The 20,110-nt window shown below is 51.6% G+C and overlaps 2 protein-coding genes and 1 long non-coding RNA gene across 4 annotated transcripts; 1 reads left to right on the top strand and 2 right to left on the bottom strand.

The window, feature by feature from the left end:
* Positions 1 to 107: 107 nt before the first annotated feature.
* IFT20 (intraflagellar transport 20) lies at positions 108 to 6,685 on the top strand. 2 transcript variants are annotated; one of them, XM_058703575.1, is made up of 6 exons: positions 108 to 265; positions 3,397 to 3,639; positions 3,805 to 3,933; positions 5,096 to 5,181; positions 5,706 to 5,809; positions 6,272 to 6,685. In XM_058703575.1, the coding sequence occupies exons 3-6, from the start codon at positions 3,807 to 3,809 to the stop codon at positions 6,351 to 6,353; spliced, it is 399 nt and encodes a 132-aa protein (XP_058559558.1). In that variant the 5' UTR covers positions 108 to 265; positions 3,397 to 3,639; positions 3,805 to 3,806; the 3' UTR covers positions 6,354 to 6,685. The 2 variants fall into 2 exon arrangements, with proteins under 2 accessions (XP_058559558.1, XP_058559559.1); XM_058703576.1 differs by lacking the exon at positions 3,397 to 3,639.
* Positions 6,686 to 6,785: 100 nt separating this feature from the next.
* TMEM97 (transmembrane protein 97) lies at positions 6,786 to 15,617 on the bottom strand. Its single transcript, XM_058703574.1, has 3 exons — positions 15,399 to 15,617; positions 9,151 to 9,295; positions 6,786 to 8,096 (listed from the first exon to the last, which is right to left on the bottom strand). Exons 1-3 carry the CDS (start codon positions 15,522 to 15,524, stop codon positions 7,837 to 7,839), a joined length of 531 nt encoding a protein of 176 aa, XP_058559557.1. The 5' UTR covers positions 15,525 to 15,617; the 3' UTR covers positions 6,786 to 7,836.
* Positions 15,618 to 16,340: 723 nt separating this feature from the next.
* LOC131497857 (uncharacterized) lies at positions 16,341 to 19,283 on the bottom strand. Its single transcript, XR_009255186.1, has 3 exons — positions 18,840 to 19,283; positions 17,076 to 17,167; positions 16,341 to 16,668 (listed from the first exon to the last, which is right to left on the bottom strand). It is a non-coding gene; the product is annotated as an uncharacterized LOC131497857 (long non-coding RNA).
* Between the last annotated feature and the right edge of the window lie 827 nt (positions 19,284 to 20,110).

Here is a 20,110-nt window from a genome sequence, read left to right as displayed (position 1 = left end):
TTCCTGCGGCCTTTCCGGCGCAAAGGTCTCTGGGTCTTGTAGGCAGCCGACCCTCCTCGCGGGCCTCTGTTTCCCAGCAGGCTCTGCGGGCTGGGCGGGGTAAGTGCTTCCGCAGTCAGGTAATGACGTTGTGGGTAAACAGGTCCTGTATCCGTGGCAGCGGCTGAGTCCGGCGGGCGAGGCACCGGCTGCCGCTAACTGGGGAGAGAAGCTGCCTGTCGGAATCAGCCCGGGCCGCAGCGCGCCGCCGGTACGGGGTTGGCAGGTAGGCAGTGACTGCGGGCCGGGGGACGCGGGCGGACCCGGGGCGAGTGAATCTGACAGGCCGAAAGAAACGTGGGGATTCTGCGCGGTTCTTTGCGAGCGGTGTTACACCCAGCTTGGGCCTGGAACTTAACGCGCTGATGCTCGCAACGGTCTTGTGAGGAAACTGCGGCTCAGATAAGTTCAAGGCGCTTGCGTAGTGTGGACAGCCAGCTCCAGCACCCAGGTCTTCCTAACTGTGTATTGTATGTCCCGTGCCCCTTCCCCCCACCCCGCCGACGGCGCCTGCAGTGCGGGGAGTGGAACTGGGGCGGAGAGTGTCGCCGCTGTCATCTTCTGGGAGCTCCATGCGGCTCTTGTGCCCGGTGTTCCGCAGATGCTCAGACACGCACGTGTGGTGGGAGTTGGAAAAGAATCTCATAGTTGGCTGGGAACCCTCCCCCTACCCTCCTTCTCCGGTCCTATCCATCTCATTCAACTCTGCCCTCCAAACATCCAGTTGGCGCTCAAGCCAGATACATGGAAATCTTGCCTCTTTCCTTCCCTCATCCCCAAACTCCTACGTTCATCCAGTCCTTTACTAAATGCTATCAGCTCGGCTTACATAACGTCGCAAATTGGAACACTTGGCTTCAGCTCCAAGCCTTCGTTACTGTAAGAGCCTTCTCTGTTTCCACATTCATTCCACAAACATTTGCTGAGTGCAGGCACTCGGTATGTGCAGGCACCGTGCTAGATGCCAGGGTTACAGTGATGAACCAAGGTAGGTGTAGCCTCCCTCTTCTGTTTCCTCCAATTCATTCTCCATCCTGGGTCACAGTGATCATTCCAAAAGGCAGATAGGACCACTCTGCTGAGAATCTGCTGGCTGCCCGCTACCCTTATGATAAAATCTGGGCTCCTGACTGCGGCTTTCAGAGCCCTCCATGAACCAGCGCTGGCCTCCCCATCTAGACTTACCCTGTTCCGCACTCCCCCTGTTCACTGGGTTTTAACCACACTAGGCTTTGGGTTCTTGGAAGGCATTACATTTCTTTTAGCTTCAGGATCTTCACCCAGTGCTTTTCCTCATACTGTTGTCACAATTTGTGGTTATTTGTTTGCTCTCTGTCCAGAGGTCAGGAACTGAAGCATCTTCTTCACTACTCTGTCTCCAGAGCAGGGACTCAGAAGGTGTCTCTGAATAAATGCCTCCTCTCAGGGACGGGAGTGGCAGTCGGAGCAGATTATTTGCTCCCTCGGGTTACTGGAAGCTTTCTAGAGCAGTTGGTCTGATTAATCACCTGGTAGGTGTTCAGTGCTCAGACTGTATGTGTAAATGTCACAGAAAAAGCAGGAAGACAGACCTTTTAAAAAGCTTGATTAAAATTGAAAAATAAAAAAGAAGTACTTCGAGAGGCAACTATATTAAAAACAATAAAAAGCTTGATTAAAAAGGGGCGCCTGGGTGGCTCAGTCAGTTAAGCGTCCGACTTCAGCTCAGGTCACGATCTCGCGGTCCGTGAGTTCGAGCCCCGTGTCGGGCTCTGGGCTGATGGCTCAGAGCCTGGAGCCTGTTTCCGATTCTGTGTCTCCCTCTCTCTCTGCCCCTCCCCCGTTCATGCTCTGTCTCTCTCTGTCTCAAAAATAAATAAACGTTAAAAAGAAATTTTTTTTAAAGCTTGATTAAAAGGAAGCTTGGGATGATTAAAATGCTTCAAAAGGAAGATGCTAGCCTATTTCCTTCCAGTAGGCGAAAGGCTCTGGGCCACAGTCAGTCTGTAGACACGCATTTGTTGGCCCACAGTGTTGGATGTGGTATTGCCTTTAAATTTTTGAATTCAGTGCTTTCCTTTAAAAGTCAGATTTCATGTATAAATCTGGATTTTTGGCTGTCTTGAAAATCAGTTCGGGTAACCGGGGGACTGAATTCTTTTTTTAACGATCGCTCCTCCTATGGTATACCTGCTCTGGAAAGTTACTCCCACAGTCACCCCATGTGGAAGAGAACTTTTCTAAGGAAGCCAGAAGGAAAACAGCTGGGGGAGGTGGGGGCAGAGGAAAGGGCTGGCACAGCACCAGGTGGTGGTAGCCTTTGGAAGACCTGGGGTCTTGGAATTGGTATAGCAGCCAATGGCTAGCCCTAAGTAGCATTGCCTCCTTTTGTAGACAGGGCGTGTCCTTTTGTTTATTTTATTTTATTTTTTAATGTTCATTTTTTAGTTTTTTTAGGGTTTTTAAAAAATGTTTATTACTTCGTTTTTTGAGAGAGCAGGGGAGAGAGTGTGCGTGAGTGGAGGAGGGGCAGAGAGAGAGGGAGAGAGAGAATCTCAGGCAGGCTCTGCACCTCCTCAGGGCTCGATCCCACCAACTGTGAGATCATGACCGGAGCCAAACCAAGAGTCGGATGCTTAACCGACTGAGCCACCCAGGCGCCCGTTTTGTTTTTTGTTTTGTTTTGTTTTGTTTTGTTTTGAGCCAGAATGAGGGTGCGTTTTCAGTTTCCCGGAATTGAGGCTTCCTTTGGACCCAGGAGTTCAAGGTGGCCTGGGAGGGGAAAAGATATCCCTGCTGGTCCTCCTGCCCACAGAAAGAAACCCAAATGCCTTAGCTTGGCGCACACGGTCTTCCTGATCTGGCGCCAGCCGACCTCTTCAGCTACATCCTTGGTCCTTCCATATTCTAGACCGCTCAGTGACTTCAGGCTCGTGTCTGTGCTATTTTCCCTGATTGGAATGCCTTTCCCCAGCCTCCTTACTTGGTATGTGCTTGCTGACACGCCATTCCTTTTTGTGTTTTCTGCTGGAGAGAGACTGAACCAACTGCAGTCCTAGTTCAGGCAAGCATACAGTAGCCTGTGGCGTACATTGTGGGTAAGGTTCTTCCTCCCGGCTTCTTTTTTAACTCTGATCTTTAATTCACGCAGATTTCCTCGTTTGCTTTTGGTGTTATTCCAGTACTGTATTTGAAAAGCTTTTTCGTGTCCTTTTGGGCACCTAATTGGGGATAAATATGCTATGGCTTCTCACGCTTAGTTCAAATGTGACTCCTCCGCCCCAAGCTGACCGCTGTGTTCTCCAGCGCTTGCGCGATATTTCTGTAAACGCACTTAACACAGTGTACTTTTCAGTTTACGTGTCTGTCTTCCTCCAGCTAAACTATGCGCTCCTCCCGGGCGGGCACCATGCTCCACTCATCTTTGTACCCCCAGCATCTAGCAGTGTTGGCCTGTAGAAGGCACTCAAGAAATGTGTGTTGAGTGAACGGTGCCTGTGACAAGCAGCTGGACTTTATTCTTTCCTGACCCTTGCTCCTATGACACACCTCCTCCCGGCTGCCACTCTCACCCCTTCAGAGCAGAACTTCTCTCCTCTAGGGAAGCTGGAAGGGAAACAGGTGAGGCTCAGAGAGGTGGAGGCAGAGGGAAGGGGGAGCCTTTGGAGGAAGAGCATCTGGGTTTTTGGCGTTGGTGTCTGGGGGCGGGAGCGGGGCTGGCCTGGGAGCAGGCATTTCCTTGGGTGGCTGGGAAGCGATTGGGGATTCAGCCTGGTTTCTTCACAGCTATGGCCAAGGACATCCTGGGTGAAGCGGGGCTGCACTTTGATGAGCTGAACAAGCTGCGGGTATTGGACCCTGAGGTTACCCAGCAGACCACAGAGCTCAAGGAGGAGTGCAAGGACTTTGTGGACAGTGAGTGTCATTTGGGGAGACGTGGTGCCACTCAGCTTTGAGCTTCCAACTGTGTCCCGCCCCCGCCCAGCCCCCAGCTCTTGTCCCTGCCAGAGTGGAGCTGTGGCTCCCTGGAAGTGGCGCCCGGCCTTTATCAATTCCCGTGTACTAACCACCTCGTCTGCCCGCCCTGTAATGCGCCCATGTGGTCCCACACAGAGCACCAAACGAAACGAATGGTGAGATGTGGGGGATGTCCCATCGTTGCTTTTCTTCCCTCTCAGAAACCTTGAACCTCACGGAAGCAGAACTGTGGCTTGGGGGTGGGAGTAGTTAGGTACTCCTGATTCTTGGAAGAAATAGTTTTCTCAGTCGCGGGATTACCATCACTTGGAGTGAAAATTGATTAACTGGAGTCTCCAGAAGTAGCTCAACAGACTCCACGAAGTCCTATTTTAGCTGGATACCCAGGACACCTCCTGTCCCAGGAGGCAAGCACCCGAGAGCAGCGAATACAGAGCACGTGTGGTTAAAGCAGGGATTTCTGAGCCTTCTGGGCACTCCATGGTCTGCAGAGAGCTTGGCTGGCGAAAGGTAGCTTGGGCTCCCTTGCCAGTCTTCTGACTGCATGCCGTCCCTCCTCCCTGGGTCCTAGTTCACTCCTCAGTAGGACGAGGTCCCCCCACACCCCAGGACGTTGAAAAAAGTGGATGGGAGATTAGCACCTGAATGCTTTGAGCTCTTTATTAGCTCTGCCCTCCGTGGGCAAACCCCTGCCCCCACCACCACCATTAACTGAAACCTAGGGCCATATCTGTGGCCAGTCAGGAGACTGTGTTCACGTCCTGAGTCCGTCCTTCTGGGGACATGCCCCTTGAGCTTCCTGTCACTTCTGGGGAGGGCAGGATGGAGTCCGTGTGGAGGATGGGCCACCGGGAGCCTCACAGACAGAGGTCAACAGTCACCGGCTGGCTCAGTTGGGACTCAAGGTCCAAGTGTGCCCTGCTCCAGCTCTGAGCGCCTGGCCACCCTCCTCTGGGTTTAGACCAAGGGTGGAAGACTCTAGGCCCGTGCGCCAGACCGCTCGGACACACATTAGCCCGGCTCTCGCCACAAGGGAACACGAAGGGAGTGATGATGCAGAGAAAATAAAACATTTTGTTTTCTGTTCTTCCCCTAAAAGAAATTGGCCAGTTTCAGAAAATAGTTGGTGGTTTAATTGAGCTTGTTGACCAACTGGCAAAAGAAGCAGAAAACGAGAAGATGAAGGTAAGATGAGCGTGCCTTCTCCGTCTTGGCCTGGGACACGGTTCACCAGCCTCTCCTCCTGCCCGCTGGACTTTTTCTTGCCGGGGGGGGGGGGGTGGGTAGGGGATGGGATTATTTTAAGTAAAACGGGATTCTAAGTAACAATTCCCAGTCAACTCTTTCCACTAGTCGAACTCTTTTATGCTAGTACACTGTCATCATTTCATGTTCACATCGCTGAGATGGGTGGTCTTATGCTTTTGTAAGTGAAGAAGGCATACGGGGGAGTCAGTGACCCGGCAAAGGACACAGGGCTCAATGGTGCACCAGAGGGGCCACTGGCACCCGTGTGCCAGACTCCGGGGGCCGGGGGGACTCGCGGATCTGCCCCTGAGCTGCGATGCAGGTCTCATCAGGTTATTCCAGAAGCTCTGGGGCTCGACGGTCTGTCCCCGGCTGGGCACTGAGACCGCCCCCAAGTGGCCCTCCCTTGGCTGAGGACTTAGCTGAAGATGGTTTTAACGAAGCCACGACCTTCTTTCTAGGCCATTGGTGCTCGGAACTTGCTCAAATCTATAGCAAAGCAGAGGGAGGCCCAACAGCAGCAACTCCGAGCCCTAATAGCAGAAAAGAAAATGCAGCTTGAAAGGTAAGAGGTGAGGGTGCAAAGAAAGTTCTTTGCTCGACTGCAGTTCTATTCTTCCTTCTTGAGTGGCCACCTCTTGTCCTTATTCTTCACCGTTGTCCTCTCGGGAACAGGGTCCCACTTGCCATCTGACTTGAAGACTTAAAAAAATAAAGTCAAGGCCTGTTTAATGAGAAGGAAAAAGGACATTTGTTAATACAAAACCACCTCTAGTGGTCTGGGAGCTAGAAGGCTCCGGTAGCGAGTCCATGAAACTGGCTAGTTCTTCTAGAGGAAAAGACCTGGAGACTTCTCACGGGTGGCCCTGGGTTGGGCTTCGCCTCTTTCTTTCTTACCCCAACTTCTTCATTATGAACTCACACCATTTCTTGGGATCGTTTAAATCGCTTACATTCTTCTCTAGAAGAATTAAGTCCACGGTTTATTTCATCCATTTTTAGGGCTTGTAACAATTTTGTTTTTCAGGTATCGGGTTGAATATGAAGCTTTGTGTAAAGTAGAAGCAGAACAAAATGAATTTATTGACCAATTTATTTTTCAGAAATGAACTGAAAATTTCATTTTATAGCAGGCCGGGCAAAAAACAAAACCCAAAAAACCTCTGTACCGATCCAGTGACTTGACCAATGACCCAAGTATGTCCTGAGAGATGGTGTGGAAAAATCGCAGCATCTCTGAAGGCAGTAAGCAAGTCTGGGGGGCTTGTTGCAAATGTCAGCGAACATCTGCTGGGCAGTTACCCCATGGCCACAGTGGTCCAGGCTCTCACCTCTTGGCACTCTTAGCCTGAACTGAGCAGTCTGTAAATTTTGACCCTTTTTTCTTGTAAAGTCACAAAGCTTTCAAAGGAAGAGCAATAAATTATTGTTTTCAAATGGCTTGATCTGCCTCTTTTCTGTTGCCCTTGAAGTGTACACAGAACACCTTGTAAGGGAACCCCGGACGCTCTAGCCCCCAGGCCACGAAACGAAGCAGACAGTCGTCAGCAGCTACCTTTATTGGGACCGGACACAGGTGTCAGATGATACCCCATCAATCAGACCATTATGACTTGTGAGCAAAACAGATAAAAAGAGGAAGGACCAGTTACCATTTTCCATGCATTCACTGAGTTTTTGTTTTTGAGTTGGCCTTGAGTACGTATTTAGAGAAAACTAAGGAACACCAACGAAGAGCTCCTGTATTTACACCACGGACACGTCAGGCCCCCCAGCTGCCCCTCTACTTAGAGAACAAGCCAGGAATGATGACAAAACTATCAGGGAGGTGACGTTATCCCCCCGGAAGCACACTTCCAGAACAGGTTTGAGACACTAGACCTCAGAGTGGGACTTAATGTCAGGTGGTCTGTAAAAACAGAAGACTAAGGTCTTTAAGGAGACTTAAAATCTTTTCTGGGATGACCCGTTTAAGACAGAAAGAAAACACCTTCCAGCGTAACCCATTTCTGAAAGTCAGGCCAGAGCTAACCGTTGAGCAAAACCCAAGTCTAAACCTCTTACAGGACCTTTCCCCCCACCAGAGGGGGAGGCAAAAAAACCAGGATATCGTTTTTAATGAATATTAAAGTCACAGTTTTAAACTTAAAAATGGCCTGAAACATCCCACTCTTCATTTTGCTGAATAATGACACGCTGTAGAGAGTCATGAATCGAGGGTTTAGTCACCTGTACGTTGTGGGTCAAGCGACTCGTGAACATGCCAAGCAGGCCACGTGTCTTAGAAGTTTATCCAGTTTCTGGTCTGGTCCTGCTCCCAGCGGAACTTGGGTACACAGTGAGGTATTTGGCTCCACCTCCCTATAACCCAGCCCACACCCCCCTGTCCGTCCTCAGGTGATTGGTCCGTTGGTGCCAGTGTTCTCAGAAGGGGAGGGTCTGATGGGGCTCCTGCCAGGGTCTTGCTCTTGTGTGTTGCTGGTGTGGTTCGAAAGCTACCGAAAAACATGGGTTCTGAGCAGTTTTCTGCATACCAGGTCCAACAGGAAACTGCCCTGTGGGCATCTCCCGCCGGGCCAGTGGTCATTTCTCTCATTTCTTCTTTCTTTTCTCCTCATACTTGTAGTAGGGGCTCCGCAACATGAAAAGCAGAAGCATAAGAGGGATGAGAAAGTAGGGGGCATAGACAGATACGAGGGTTAGTCGTTCGTGGAAAGTCTTAGGTCCTTGTCCTTTGAAACCGCTGGCTTTGGAGAAATCCTCAAATAGCAATGTGGAGAGAATTGGAATTAAAGTTGTCATGGTGTGAACGGAGTAGATGATTGCAGGGGTGCGGATCCACCGGCAGCCTCCTGAAGTTGGGGGAAGAGAAAGAGGTAAGCGTTAGGTATGTCCACGACTCCAGGGGCGCCCACGCCAGTCTCCACGCTTGCTCCCTTTCCACTGAATCTACCTCCTTTCCAAGTACAAATGGAAAACCGGATGTGTTCTAGTATCTCCTAATGCACAAAGCTGGGGCTCTAGCCCACCGGCTGCTAAAGTGCCAAGGGTGGGGGTTGGAATTTAATTCAGAAAAACTCTAGTGGGGCGCCTGGGTGGCTCAGTCCGTTAAGTGTCTGACTTCAGCTCAGGTCATGATCTCGGGGTTCACGAGTCTGAGCCCTCTCTGCTGTCAACACCGAGCCCACTCTGGATGCTCTATCCCACTCTCTCTCTGCCCCACCCCCCACTTATGCTCGCTCTCTCTCTCTTTCAAAAACAAAAAATTAAAAAAAAAAAAAAAGAAAAAGAAACCCTAGGGCAGTAAAACGGCCATTACGATCTACGCCAGTCTGGCCTAAAAGGCAGGGGGAAGGACCTGCCCGCAGCATCTGTTAAATAATTATATATACAGGTGAGAAGATCAACAGATTCTGCTGAGATGGATTTGGGAGCTCCAGTGGGAAACTGGTTGTATGAGCTTAGTTATCATGTACGTTAGTATGGCCCCCGTCTTTCTGAAAGCGTTAAGTCACACGGGAACACTGTAAGAATAAATGAGAAGTTAAGCCCTTCAGGGATTAGCCTGATGCTACCGCTGAAAAGCCAGTATGGTGCTCCCCAAATCAGAAAAATAAAAGCTAATGATAAATTCTGCAGGGGTAAAAAAAAGACAATAAACAGGAACAAGTTCGATCTTGAAGCAGCCTCAGGTGTAGGAGAGATCTCCAGGTGACAGTCGTTCGGCTCAGCTAACCACACAGGCATCCACCTGAGCCACGCTGATGTCCCTTTACAAGATCTGGCCATTCCCACCCCACCCTAGGTGACCCTCAAACTACAGGGATCACTCTCCTCTGAGATACTTCCCCCAAAGATTTCCGGGACTGGGTATCAGGGCAAAAGTGGGATTTTCCAGTTACCAACCTTTGAAGAAGGCATAGGCTGCTATGGGGAAGAAAGGCAGCTGCAACACGAGCTCGCAAAACAGGAAGGACTTAAACCACGCTGGGGGTTCCTGTAGCAGAGGGTCTCTGAACTCCTTGGTATACCACTTCAGCAGGTTTCTCAACTGAGGGGAGAGAACGCGCACATTGAACACAGCCACCTGGCAGGACAGGCTGGCCGCTCCAACCCCCCGAAGAGTCCCTCACTGCCCAGCCCCGAGGCAGCCTAGATGGCCCCTTCCTAAAGACTCCCTAGCTCTGACTCGAATGTTCCCTCCTCCAAGCCTTCCTCAGCTCTTCCAGCCCCTCTGCTACCCGTTCGTGACTCCGGATAACACTAGCCCTGTATGTCAGCCAACGGCTGTGAAAACCATCCTAACATTTGTCCTTTAACAGCAGCTGCACACCAAGCTCCGAGGGCCAGACTGCCTCAAATACAGAAATGAACTGAGTTTCTTTGTCTTTTTCGGGGGGGGGGGGGGGCTGGAACGGAAGGGAGAGAAGTTTAACCTCTTTAAGATGCACTTTCAGGGGCGCCTGAGTGGCTCAGTCGGTTGAGCGTCCGACTTCGGCTCAGGTCATGATCTCGCGGTCCGTGAGTTCGAGGCCCGCGTCAGGCTCTGTGCTGACAGCTCGGAGCCTGGAGCCTGTTTCAGATGCTGTGTCTCCCTCTCTCTCTGACCCTCCCCCGTTCATGCTCTGTCTCTCTCTGTCCCAAAAATAAATAAATGTTTAAAAAAAAAAAAAAAAAAAGATGCACTTTCAGACAACTGAATCCCTAAATCTCAAGTTCCTCGTCATTCTTAACTACTGTAGTTCTGAAGAGTTCTCTTTTAGGAGACCCACAGGACATCTGGAGAACAAACTGCCCCAACCACAAACTGTAGAGCTTCTAGGCTGTCAAGGCTTGAGGGTTAGCAGTCCTGGTTCTAGCTTGGGGCCCACCCTCCTCTGATTACACTGTTAAATCAAAAGATGCAGATCCAGGGGTGCCTGGGTGGCTCAGGCGGTTGAGTGACCGACCGCCTTTTGATTTTTCACTCAGGTCATGATCCCAGAGTTGTGGGACTGAGTCCCGCGCCAGCTCCCAGCTGAGCATGGAGCCTGCTTAAGATTCTCTCTCTCCCTCTGCCCCTCTCCCCGACTCATGTGCTCGCGTGTGCTTCCTCTCTCTAAAAAAAAAAAAAAAAAAAAAAAAAGATGCAGACCCATGGCTACCAGCAGAGGAAGGAAGCAGAAAGATTAGAGGTTGCCCATTCTGTGCCTTTAAGGGCCCAAAGCGTAGGGCTCCCCCGCATCACATGGGACTACCAAAGGTCTGTCACAGTTTACATCCTGGAGATGGTGCTGTCCTGCCACACCTGTCCCCAAAGCTATATATATATATATATATATATAATATCAAATTACAGGAAATAAAGGGAACTTCCAATGTAAAGATTTAGCTTGCAGTGGAAAAGCCATTTTTTTCCATTGCAATATTTTTCCTGTTAATTTTTAGTCAAAAGATAAAGGCTCACCATTGTGAAACCAAGGCCTCACCGCTGAAGCTGAGCTTTAAGCAAATATCCAGAAACAAACATTCTGTTAGCATGATATTAATTTCAGAAAGGCTCTGGCTAGATTACCAGTTTATCGACCGGGTGATGTCTAATTTGTACTTGATCTGAAGTTGAAACTCACAGCAATACCTTTAGCTTCCTTCTAGGCACTCTTCAGGACGGTAAGGTGGCAGAAAAAAATTCATAAAGGTTAAGTCACTGCACCTCTCCTGGGCTCTATTTCCTCGTCTGTGGAACAAGCAACTTGAGCCAAATGTTTTTGGAGATCCTTTTTTTGCTCTCCAGATTTGCTTTAAAAAATATTGGGGGGGGGGGGGCGCCTGGGTGGCTCAGTCGGTTGGGCGGCCGACTTCAGCTCACATCATGATCTCGTGGTCCGTGAGTTCGAGCCCCGCATCGGGCTCTGTGCTGACAGCTCGGAGCCTGGCGCCTGTTTCGGATTCTGTGTCTCCCTCTCTGACCCTCCCCTGTTCATGCTCTGTCTCTCTCTGTCTCAAAAATAAATAAACGTTAAAAAAAATTAAAAAAAAAAATATTGGAGGGAATGACCTGCTGTCAAGATTTACCGTAGAAATTTAAAAGGCATCCTGGTTTGATTTCATTTTCTGTTCCATTTGTATACAGTCTATTTCATAAATCCAGGATGAGATCAGCAAAACTCAGCCAGCTCTTGTAGGTCATCAATTAGGATCCTAGCGCCCGCCCACAGTCACCTGCGAGCCGCATGCTGCCGGAAAGGACCTGGACTAAGGGCTGAGGGAAAGCAAACCGCAGGCCCCTGGTAGAGTGAAGGGCTCCGGGGGCGGGCGTTGGGCAAAGCACTTAAATCTCACTGAACTTGCTTCCCAATTATAGCACCTACTTCACTAATGGGAAGATTAAATGAGTTAATGTACATGGTCTTTAGAACAATGGCAAGCATAGAGTAAATCTTACAATTACTTAGTTGAACTTAACACGCATGTGGAGAAATTCAAGTTTAATCCTATTAAGAGCGCAGTATGCAACTGGTCCTTAAGAACTACTCTTATTAGGGGCGCCTGGGTGGCGCAGTCGGGTAAGCGTCCGACTTCAGCCAGGTCACGATCTCGCGGTCTGTGAGTTCCAGCCCCGCGTCGGGCTCTGGGCTGATGGCTCCGAGCCTGGAGCCTGTTTCCGATTCTGTGTCTCCCTCTCTCTCTCTGCCCCTCCCCCGTTCATGCTCTGTTTCTCTCTGCCCCCCCCCAAAAAAAAAAAAGTTGAAAAAAAAAAAAAAAAAAAGAACTACTCTTATTAGGTAAGTCCCCCAAAATGGTTTATTACCTGACTCACATTTTCTGTTTTTAATTTTTATTTATTTCTGAGAGAGACAGAGTGTGAGCAGGGGAGGGGCAGAGAGAGAGGGAGACAGAATCCAAAGCAGACTCCAGGCTCCAAGCTGTCAGCACAGAGCCCGACGCGGGGCTTGAACTCAGGAACCGCGAGATCATGACCTGAGCCGAAGTCGGACACTTAACTGACTGAGCCACCCAGGCACCCCTATACCTGACACATTGGACTCCACTTACCATTGGTATCTATTAAACTACTGACCTCGCCTATAAACAGGGATTTTTATTTTTTTTTATTTATTTTATTTATTTATTTATTTATTTTTGGGACAGAGAGAGACAGAGCATGAACGGGGGAGGGGCAGAGAGAGAGGGAGACACAGAATCGGAAACAGGCTCCAGGCCATCAGCCCAGAGCCTGACGCGGGGCTCGAACTCACGGACCGCGAGATCGTGACCTGGCTGAAGTCGGATGCTTAACCGACTGCGCCACCCAGGCGCCCCTAAACAGGGATTTTTAAAAATAGATTATATTACATTTTTAAGGCCACAATCCATTTTTTTGTTTATTTCTTTGATAAAGTTTATTTATTTGAGAGAGAGCGCGCATGTGCGGGCTTGTGAGTGGGAAGGCGGGGAGGGGGAGAGATAGAGAATGAGAGTATCCCTGCTTGGGATTGAAGGGCTTGAACTCACGAACCGTGAGATCATGACCTGAGCCGAAACCAAGAGCCAGTTGCTTAACTGACTGAGCCGCCCAGGCACCCCTGGCACCAGAATTTCTAAACCAGGAATTGCCACTGAACAATCCCGCACTTTTCTACCTTAGGATGAGCACAGGCTGATTTCACACCCAGACGCTCACCTTAAACAGAACCAATGCTACCAGCTGCAAACGATACTGCGCAATGCCTTCCCCAACCTCTCCATGTTCCAATCCAAACTAAATTCTTTTTGTTTCAGAGTAAGAGTTTTTCCAAGTATTGACCGGTTCAAACCAAGGAAGATCAGCCCCAACCATTATGGGATCGCCACAAGCATTTTAGTTCTAGGAGAAAATTCCTTCTATTTGGGGAAGAGAAACACAACAGATGTGAAGATTGGGCATTTTTTCAAAGAGAATCTGAGAATACCTCAAGGCTTTTATTATTATTTTCCCCATAACGAAGCAACAAAACCATCAATCTCAACTCCAAAGCAACAAGAGTGAAGAGAGACAACAGCCCTTCCAAAATTGGAACCCCCCCGTGTCGCCAACACCTTCAAACAGCATCAGATAGAAAGGCACAGACATACACAATTTCTGGCCAGGTCCCACTTGCAATGGCCCTTGACCTTTTACAATAAGTCAACATTAAAACTGAGAAGACTTTACCAAATCAAAGAGATAAGCTGAAATGGGGTCTTTATGATGCTGGACACATTTGAACTGTAATTTGGGGGTGGTAGGCAAGAACCTGTGGGAACGGCATATTCAGAAGAGATCAAGAAAGCACCAGCTGTTAAGTCCAGAGTAACCTGGAGTAACTAACCTAAGTGCCCAGTATTAAAGGGACTCATCATGTCAAACACTAAGCAGGCAGCCTGCCTGAGTTTTGTTGGCCACACAGACTCTGAAAACCACAGACAAGGCTCCTTTCTTCAAGGCAACTAATGGCTGGTGCAGAGCGGTGGCGACCTGCGGAGAAAGCGGGTGCTACCTGGGTCTGTGTGGCAGGCCGAGTAACAGTCCCCAAAGTTCCTAATCTCTGGAAGCTGTGAACGTAACCTTATAGGGCCAAAGAGACTTTGCAGATGTGATTAAGGTAAGGGTTTTGAGTCTTGAGACGGGAGGTTATGCTGACTACCTGGTCGGCTCTAAACGTAACCACAAGTGTCTGTATAAAAGTGGGGCAGAGGGGGGCCCCTGGGTGGCTCAGTTGGTTAAGCGTCCGACTTCAGCTCAGGTCACGATCTCGTGGTCTGTGAGTTCGAGCCCCACATCGGGCTCTGGGCTGACGGCTCAGAGCCTGGAGCCTGCTTCCGGTTCTGTGTCTCCCTCTCTCTCTGCCCCTCCGCCATTCATGCTCTCTCTCTGTCTCAAAAATAAATAAACGTTAAAAAAAAAAAAAATTAAAAGTGGGGCAGAGGGAGACTGGATTACAGAAGAGAAGGCGGCCAAATGATGACAGAGGCAGAGATCGAAGTGATAGGGCCACAAGCCAAGGAACACTGGCAGCCACCAGACTGGAAGAGGCAAGGAACAGATTCTCCCCTAGGACCTTCAAAGATTCCCCTAGGCCTGCGAGATTCATTTTCAACTTCTGACCTAGAAAACTGTAAGAGAACAAATGTTTAAAGCCATCATGTTTCTGGTAATTTGTTACAGCAGCAACGGGAAACTAATATACCCTGTATGTGTGAGCTTGCGACTCTTCTCCCAGAAACCACAAGGCCCACACAGTTTTGCATACCCCATGGTATACCCTGGGGTTCAGGGACCTCAGGTGAAGCACCCCACCCCCACCCCCGCTCTGCAGAGAAAAAGCACCTAAAGGGAAACAGGTAGACAAGTCAGTCTTGCCCACAGTTCTGCACACAATGTGGAGAAGCACAGAACTGAGGACAGGAGCTCCCCGGGAGAAGGTTACAGGGTCCAGAGGTGAAAGGACCAGGTAAAGTAAAACGGTGGCTCTGAAGAAACGAAAAGCATTAAAGCAAACTTTGGGGTAAAGAATACTCATTAACAACGAGGAAATGGGGCTTCTCGCCTCTATTTCTAGTCAGGTGATCATTCTTACTCGAACCTAATTAAAAGGGCTGATTTGAAAAGGTGTCGTTAATTTACTTACGAGCTTTCGAAGTCGCTGGATCCTAAGACCGAAGCAATGACGATCCGTGAATGCCCTGTGTTATGGGTCTAATGCTACCTGCACTATTGCTTTGGGATTAGACGTTATTTTAAAGCTCTTTCAAAGAACACACAAATCCAACACGTGATTGAGACACTGGTTCATCCAGGCTACTTCCCTCAAAGTAGCTCTCCCCTAGGCTCTCCCCTAGGCAGAGGTGGGATGTTGAGAGCCTTACGCATACCCAGGGAAGAACTGTCTTTAAAAGGACCAACGTGTCTGCCCCAAGCAGCTTGGGATAACGGTCCGGACCATCGAAAACCCCAAGCAAGACGTCGAGATGAAGGGTGAGGAGAGGCTGGGGCACGGGCAGGACCTAAGAAGGGAGGGAGGGAAAGGGGGGCAGAACCCTGGCTGGGCGGCGAGCGGGGGAGGGGAGGTCTTGGGGACGCCGGGGAACGATCGCAATGCGCGGAGGGGCCCCAAACTCAGCGACCGGCCGTCTGGACCGACCGTCGCCCTCACCTCGACGGGGTAGAGTTCGCGCGGCAACACCACCTGCAGGTCCAAGAGCAGAGAGATGGGGACATGGGAGAGGAAGTAGAGGCCCAGCAGCCACTCCAGACCGCGCCGGACGCCCAGAGCCCCCATTTTCGGTTGGTTGCGCCGGTGACGAGCGGATGCCGCACTAGCCCGGAAAGCCGACGTGGGAAGTGGGCCCGACCCGCGCCGCGTCCCAGGACTCCGCGCCCTGACTACCCGCCCCGCCCCCGAGAGGGCTACGTCGGCCACTCCCATTGGCTGGCTGCAAAGCCCCGGCAGGAGCGGCGCTCGCCGCAGCGCACGCCCATTGGCTCGTACAAGTATAGCGTGTAGAGGAGGTGCCACCCCAGACCATTTCCATTGGCCGTTGGGGGCGTCGCGTGGAATGGGGCGGGGTTCCTCGCTCGCCGCGTGGGACGGCTCTCCGGCTTGCGGCGTGCAGATTGAACTGGGAGCGCGGGGGTTGATGCCCGCCGGGCCTGGCCGCCGACTGCGTGGCGCGCTGTGGTCCCTTTCATCCAGTACTCCATTCTCCAGTGCAAAGGAGTAACGTTTACTGAGCGGCTCCTGGGTGCCGGGCCACGGGCGCTGGTGGAAGTGGAGCCCCTAATGCAGCCCAGCTGCCGCAGACCAAGGCCGGCCGCATAGCGCGTTGTGATCCGCGCGGTGGTGCGACGTTCACGGGCCGTGGGAACACTCGCAAGGTCCCAGCCCCGCCTAACCTGAGGGGCCTGGAAGCCTTCTGAAGGCTGCCTAGGGGAGAGCCAACTTCAATTAAGCAAGAAGCACAGGGATATAGCAAGAGGATGGGCGGGTCTTGGCTGGGGCAGGGATTGGCTGTGATGAATGAGGGAGGATTTATTCATTCTGCAAATATATATATTTTTAATTCACTTATTTACTTGGAGAGAAAGAGAGCGCGCGCGATCATAAGTGGGACAGAGAGAATTCAAAGCAGGCTCCACACCGTCAGGGCAGAGCCGGATGCGGGGCTCGCACTCCCCGAGCTCACCCAACAGCGAGATGGTGACCGGAGCCAAAGTCCGCCATTAACTGCCTAAGCCACCCAGGCGCCCCTGGTTCTGTAAATATTGATCTTTAACTGCCCGCTGGGCCCAGCCATTCACTGAATGTCCCACCGACTGGGACACAGAAGTGAGCTGAAGAGAAGGTAATCGGGTTCTGGCTGTGTTGACACTGAGCAGTCTCCATAGCGTCTGAGTGGAGGAGTCTCGGGGGCAGCTGGATGAACCTGTTTGGATACGTAGATAGTGGGGCATCCGCGTTTGATGGCGGTTGGTGTTGAGAGCAAAGGGCCTGTCTTAAGGGTGCTCCATCCTGGGGGGAGGGGGGGGTGAGGAGGGGGCTGAGATACAGGTGCACAACAGGAGGGTGATGTCCCAAACATGATGGGGAAGAGGGTCAGCTGGGTCAGAGCAACACTGAATGGCCCCTGCGGTGGCCCTGTGAGAGAGCACAGGTGTGGTGGAGGCAGGGGGCACATGACAGCAGGACAGGGAGTAAGGAGGTGGGGAAGGGAGGCAGGGAGTGTAGACCGGTTAGGAAGGAGAGGAGAGAGAGGGGGCAGTGGCTGGAGGGAGGTGAGCTCCAGAGATGGCCTCCGTATTTCTCAGATTGACTAGAACGCTTTTCACTTACTTAGATGCTGTTTGAGGTTTCCGGGTGAGGGAGGAAGGTTGTCCTTGCAGGAGGGAAGAGAGCAGGAAATGTGGCTCAAGGCCCCTGAAGAGCTGGAGAGAATGGGAGGGTTAGGGTTAAGTCAGAGGAGCTCTGTGCTCCCCAGGACGGGCCTCTTGGCACTAGAACAGAGAGATTGGTGGCAGTGTAGAGGGCCCAGCTGAGGTGGGTGGCCAACGATCTGGAGGCCCAATCTCCGAGGCTGTGTGCTTTTCTCCAGGGTGGGGTCTCCTCAGCAAAAAGGCTGTTGAGGGTGCCTGGGTGGTTCAGGCTGTTGAGCGTCTGACTCTCGATTTCTGCTCAGGTCCTGATCCCAGAGTCATGGGATTGAGCCCTGTGTCAGGCTCTGTGCTGATCGTGGAGCCTGCTTGAGATTTTTCTCTGTTTCTCAAAAAAAAAATTGTTTTTTTCTCTACTTTTGCCCCTCTCCCCTGCTTATGAGCATATTCTCTCTCTCTCTCTCTCTCTCTCTCTCTCTCTCTCTCTCTCTCTCTCTAAGAAAAAAAGAAAAAAGGCTGTTGACTCCTCTAGGGCTGAGGTTCGGAAAGACATCGGTGAGGAGTGGCTCAGTCGGTGAAGCGACTGACTCTTGATCTCGGCTCAGGTCACGATCTCATGGTTTGTGAGATCAAGCCCCGCATTGGGGCTGTGTGCTGAGAGCGCACAGAGCCCCGTTGGGATTCTCTCTCTCCTCTCTCTCTCCCCCTCCCCCACCAAATAAACTTCAAAAAGAGTTAAAAGAAACACACTGGTGATTTTGAGACGTTGGATGAGAAGCGTGGATTGAAGAGGTGGAACATGCATTTCAAGCTGGATGGGGAGGAAGCCCTGTGGGCCAGAGGGGCTGGCAGCCTGGGAGAAGGCGGAGAAGGGAATGAACGTGAGGCTGAGGAGGCAGTGCTGGCAGGGTGGGAGTCACCGGATGAAGAGGCCAGAAGGTTGGGAAATTATGACAGGGGGGCACGATGTCCGAATTCCTGGTGTTGGGAAGAGGTTCTGTGCAGGGAGAGGTGTGGGCCGAAATGGAGAGGAGGGGAAGGTGTTTGGAGATGGAGTCAAGGGACAGAGAGCCCAAGGTGCTGGATGGATGGATGGTGAAGACCACCTGGGATGGGGGTGAGAAGGCTGTTGCCAAGGTAGAGTCAGGAGAGCACCCAGGAGGAGGTGGGCATGGGCCAAGGCATGGCTCAAACCTCAGAGAGCGGAGGTTGTGGCCTTGGGGAGCAGGGAGGCTGGTGTGTGAAAAAAAATGAACGGCCAACAGGGGGGAGGGCTGTGGGGAAGCCGAGACCTTGGAGAGTGGGGGAGTCAGGTGTCAGTTCTGGCAGGCGGTGAAGGCTGAGGGGTCTGGGAGGAGGGGTCTGGGCTCCGGACAGGAGGGGGTGTTTACTATGGAGGACAGTCAAGAGCCGGCTGGAAGGGGAGCATAGCAGGGGAGGGAGGTGAAGGTTCCTTGTGGGGTGGCTTGAAGGCTGCCAGAACACAAAGTCCTGGCAGCCCAGGGCCTGTTGCGCAGGTGGAGCACTCCACGCGTTACTCCGGAGGGACCTGGCAAGGTGTGCTCTGCCCCGCCCCCAAAGGTGGCTCCCAGGACAAGGCGGCCCCACTTAGGCTGTACTCCCCACGGATTAGAACTGCTTGCTGGGGGGGCAGGGGAGAGTGTGTGGGGGCCACCCCCCCTCCCCTCCCCCCGCTGGGATTTCCCCGGGAACGTGGTAAGCGTACAGCTGCTCATGTGAGTGTTTCTCAGAAAACCTCTCACCCAGCCAAGTTTGTTATCTGTAGATAAAGACTTTCAAGGCCAAGCACTTTCCCCGCAGGGCTCTTCGGTCCCCCCAAAAAAAAAAAAAAAATCTCCGTGCAGCTGCTGTCTTCTGTTTGAAATTCCTTCAGTGGGGGGCACTGCCGCTCTAAACTAGAGGTCAGAGAAGTGGTAGGAGGCAGATTGGTCTGGGGAGGAGGGAGGACACGGCCGTCGATCAGCGGATTCCCTCACCCAAAGCAAAGAGTAAGTCAAAGAGTGGCTTAAGAAAAAAGAAAAAAAGAGAGTGTCTTGAGCTGTCACCCTGTCTTTCTGAGTGAGCAGTGGCAGTGGTCGTCAGCACCTTCTGAAAATCACTCGTATTGTGATGAGACAAACACCGTTAGCCCAGCAGCGCCCCCGCGGTGGTGGGAAGTGGAATTCTAGCGCGAGAGGCGCTCCGAGGAAGGGACCCCGCTGCTTTCCTTCCGGCGGCAACTGTAGAGTTCTCCGCTCTCGGTTCACTTTCCCATCTACTTAAAATGCACCCACACTTCCCCCAGCCCGGCATATTTGAAGGGCCAAAGGCCTTCCCCCGCTGCTGGCCTCTATTTGGTGTCACCGCTGCCGGCTCTGAGCCTGTCTGTACCACTCTCGGTGACACGTTTGTTCCTTTCGCACTAGTGTTGATCTGAGCGCATGTCTCCGCGCACCTTTGCTGCTAGGCTGTGGGTTCCAAATCTTCATTTTACTGACGCAGAGCTGGAGTCCTTGTTGAGGGGACGAGATATGAAAGCGTCCTGCCGCATGGAGATTGTCACCTGCTAACGGAAAATGATGAGACCAGGAAAGCAAGCCACTGTGGCCGTAGAGTCAGCTGATGGCTTCACGCCTCAAAACCAAAACGTCCATTAACAGAAGCTAAGATTCTGGGGCGGCTGGGTGGCTCAGTTGGTTAAGCAGCCGATTCTGGTTTCGCCTCAGGTGATGAGCTCAGTTTTGTGAGTTCGAGCCCCGCGTTGGGCTCTGTGCTGACAGGGCGGAGCCTGCTTTGGATTCTGTCTTTCCCTCTCTTTCCCTGCCCCTCCCCTGCTCACGTGCTGTCTCTGTCTCTCTCAAAATAAATAAACTTAAAAAAAAAAAAGACCAACTAAGATTCTATTGGTGCTAGAGGTGTAGCAAGGAGGCTGCGGAGGAGGGGGGGGGAGGTGGGGGGAGAGATTCAGAGTGATCTCTTGAGATCTGTAGGTTTCCC

Source organism: Neofelis nebulosa, chromosome 16 (genome assembly GCF_028018385.1).
Source record: "Neofelis nebulosa isolate mNeoNeb1 chromosome 16, mNeoNeb1.pri, whole genome shotgun sequence".
Taxonomy (NCBI): Eukaryota; Metazoa; Chordata; class Mammalia; order Carnivora; family Felidae; genus Neofelis; species Neofelis nebulosa.
Note: the sequence above shows the minus strand (reverse complement) of the source record. Positions and strands in the feature narration are given on the sequence as shown.

Excerpts from the sequence above, each read along its gene's own strand:
- IFT20 (XM_058703576.1), top strand. The coding sequence starts at position 3,807 with ATGGCCAAGGACATCCTGGGTGAAGCGGGGCTGCACTTTGATGAGCTG. Across the intron at positions 5,182-5,705 it reads CAGAAAACGAGAAGATGAAG|GCCATTGGTGCTCGGAACTT; the intron begins GTAAGATGAGCG and ends CCTTCTTTCTAG. Across the intron at positions 5,810-6,271 it reads AAGAAAATGCAGCTTGAAAG|GTATCGGGTTGAATATGAAG; the intron begins GTAAGAGGTGAG and ends TTTGTTTTTCAG.
- TMEM97 (XM_058703574.1), bottom strand. The coding sequence starts at position 15,524 with ATGGGGGCTCTGGGCGTCCGGCGCGGTCTGGAGTGGCTGCTGGGCCTC. Across the intron at positions 9,296-15,398 it reads GCGAACTCTACCCCGTCGAG|TTGAGAAACCTGCTGAAGTG; the intron begins GTGAGGGCGACG and ends CTCTCCCCTCAG. Across the intron at positions 8,097-9,150 it reads AGCCTATGCCTTCTTCAAAG|GAGGCTGCCGGTGGATCCGC; the intron begins GTTGGTAACTGG and ends CCCCAACTTCAG.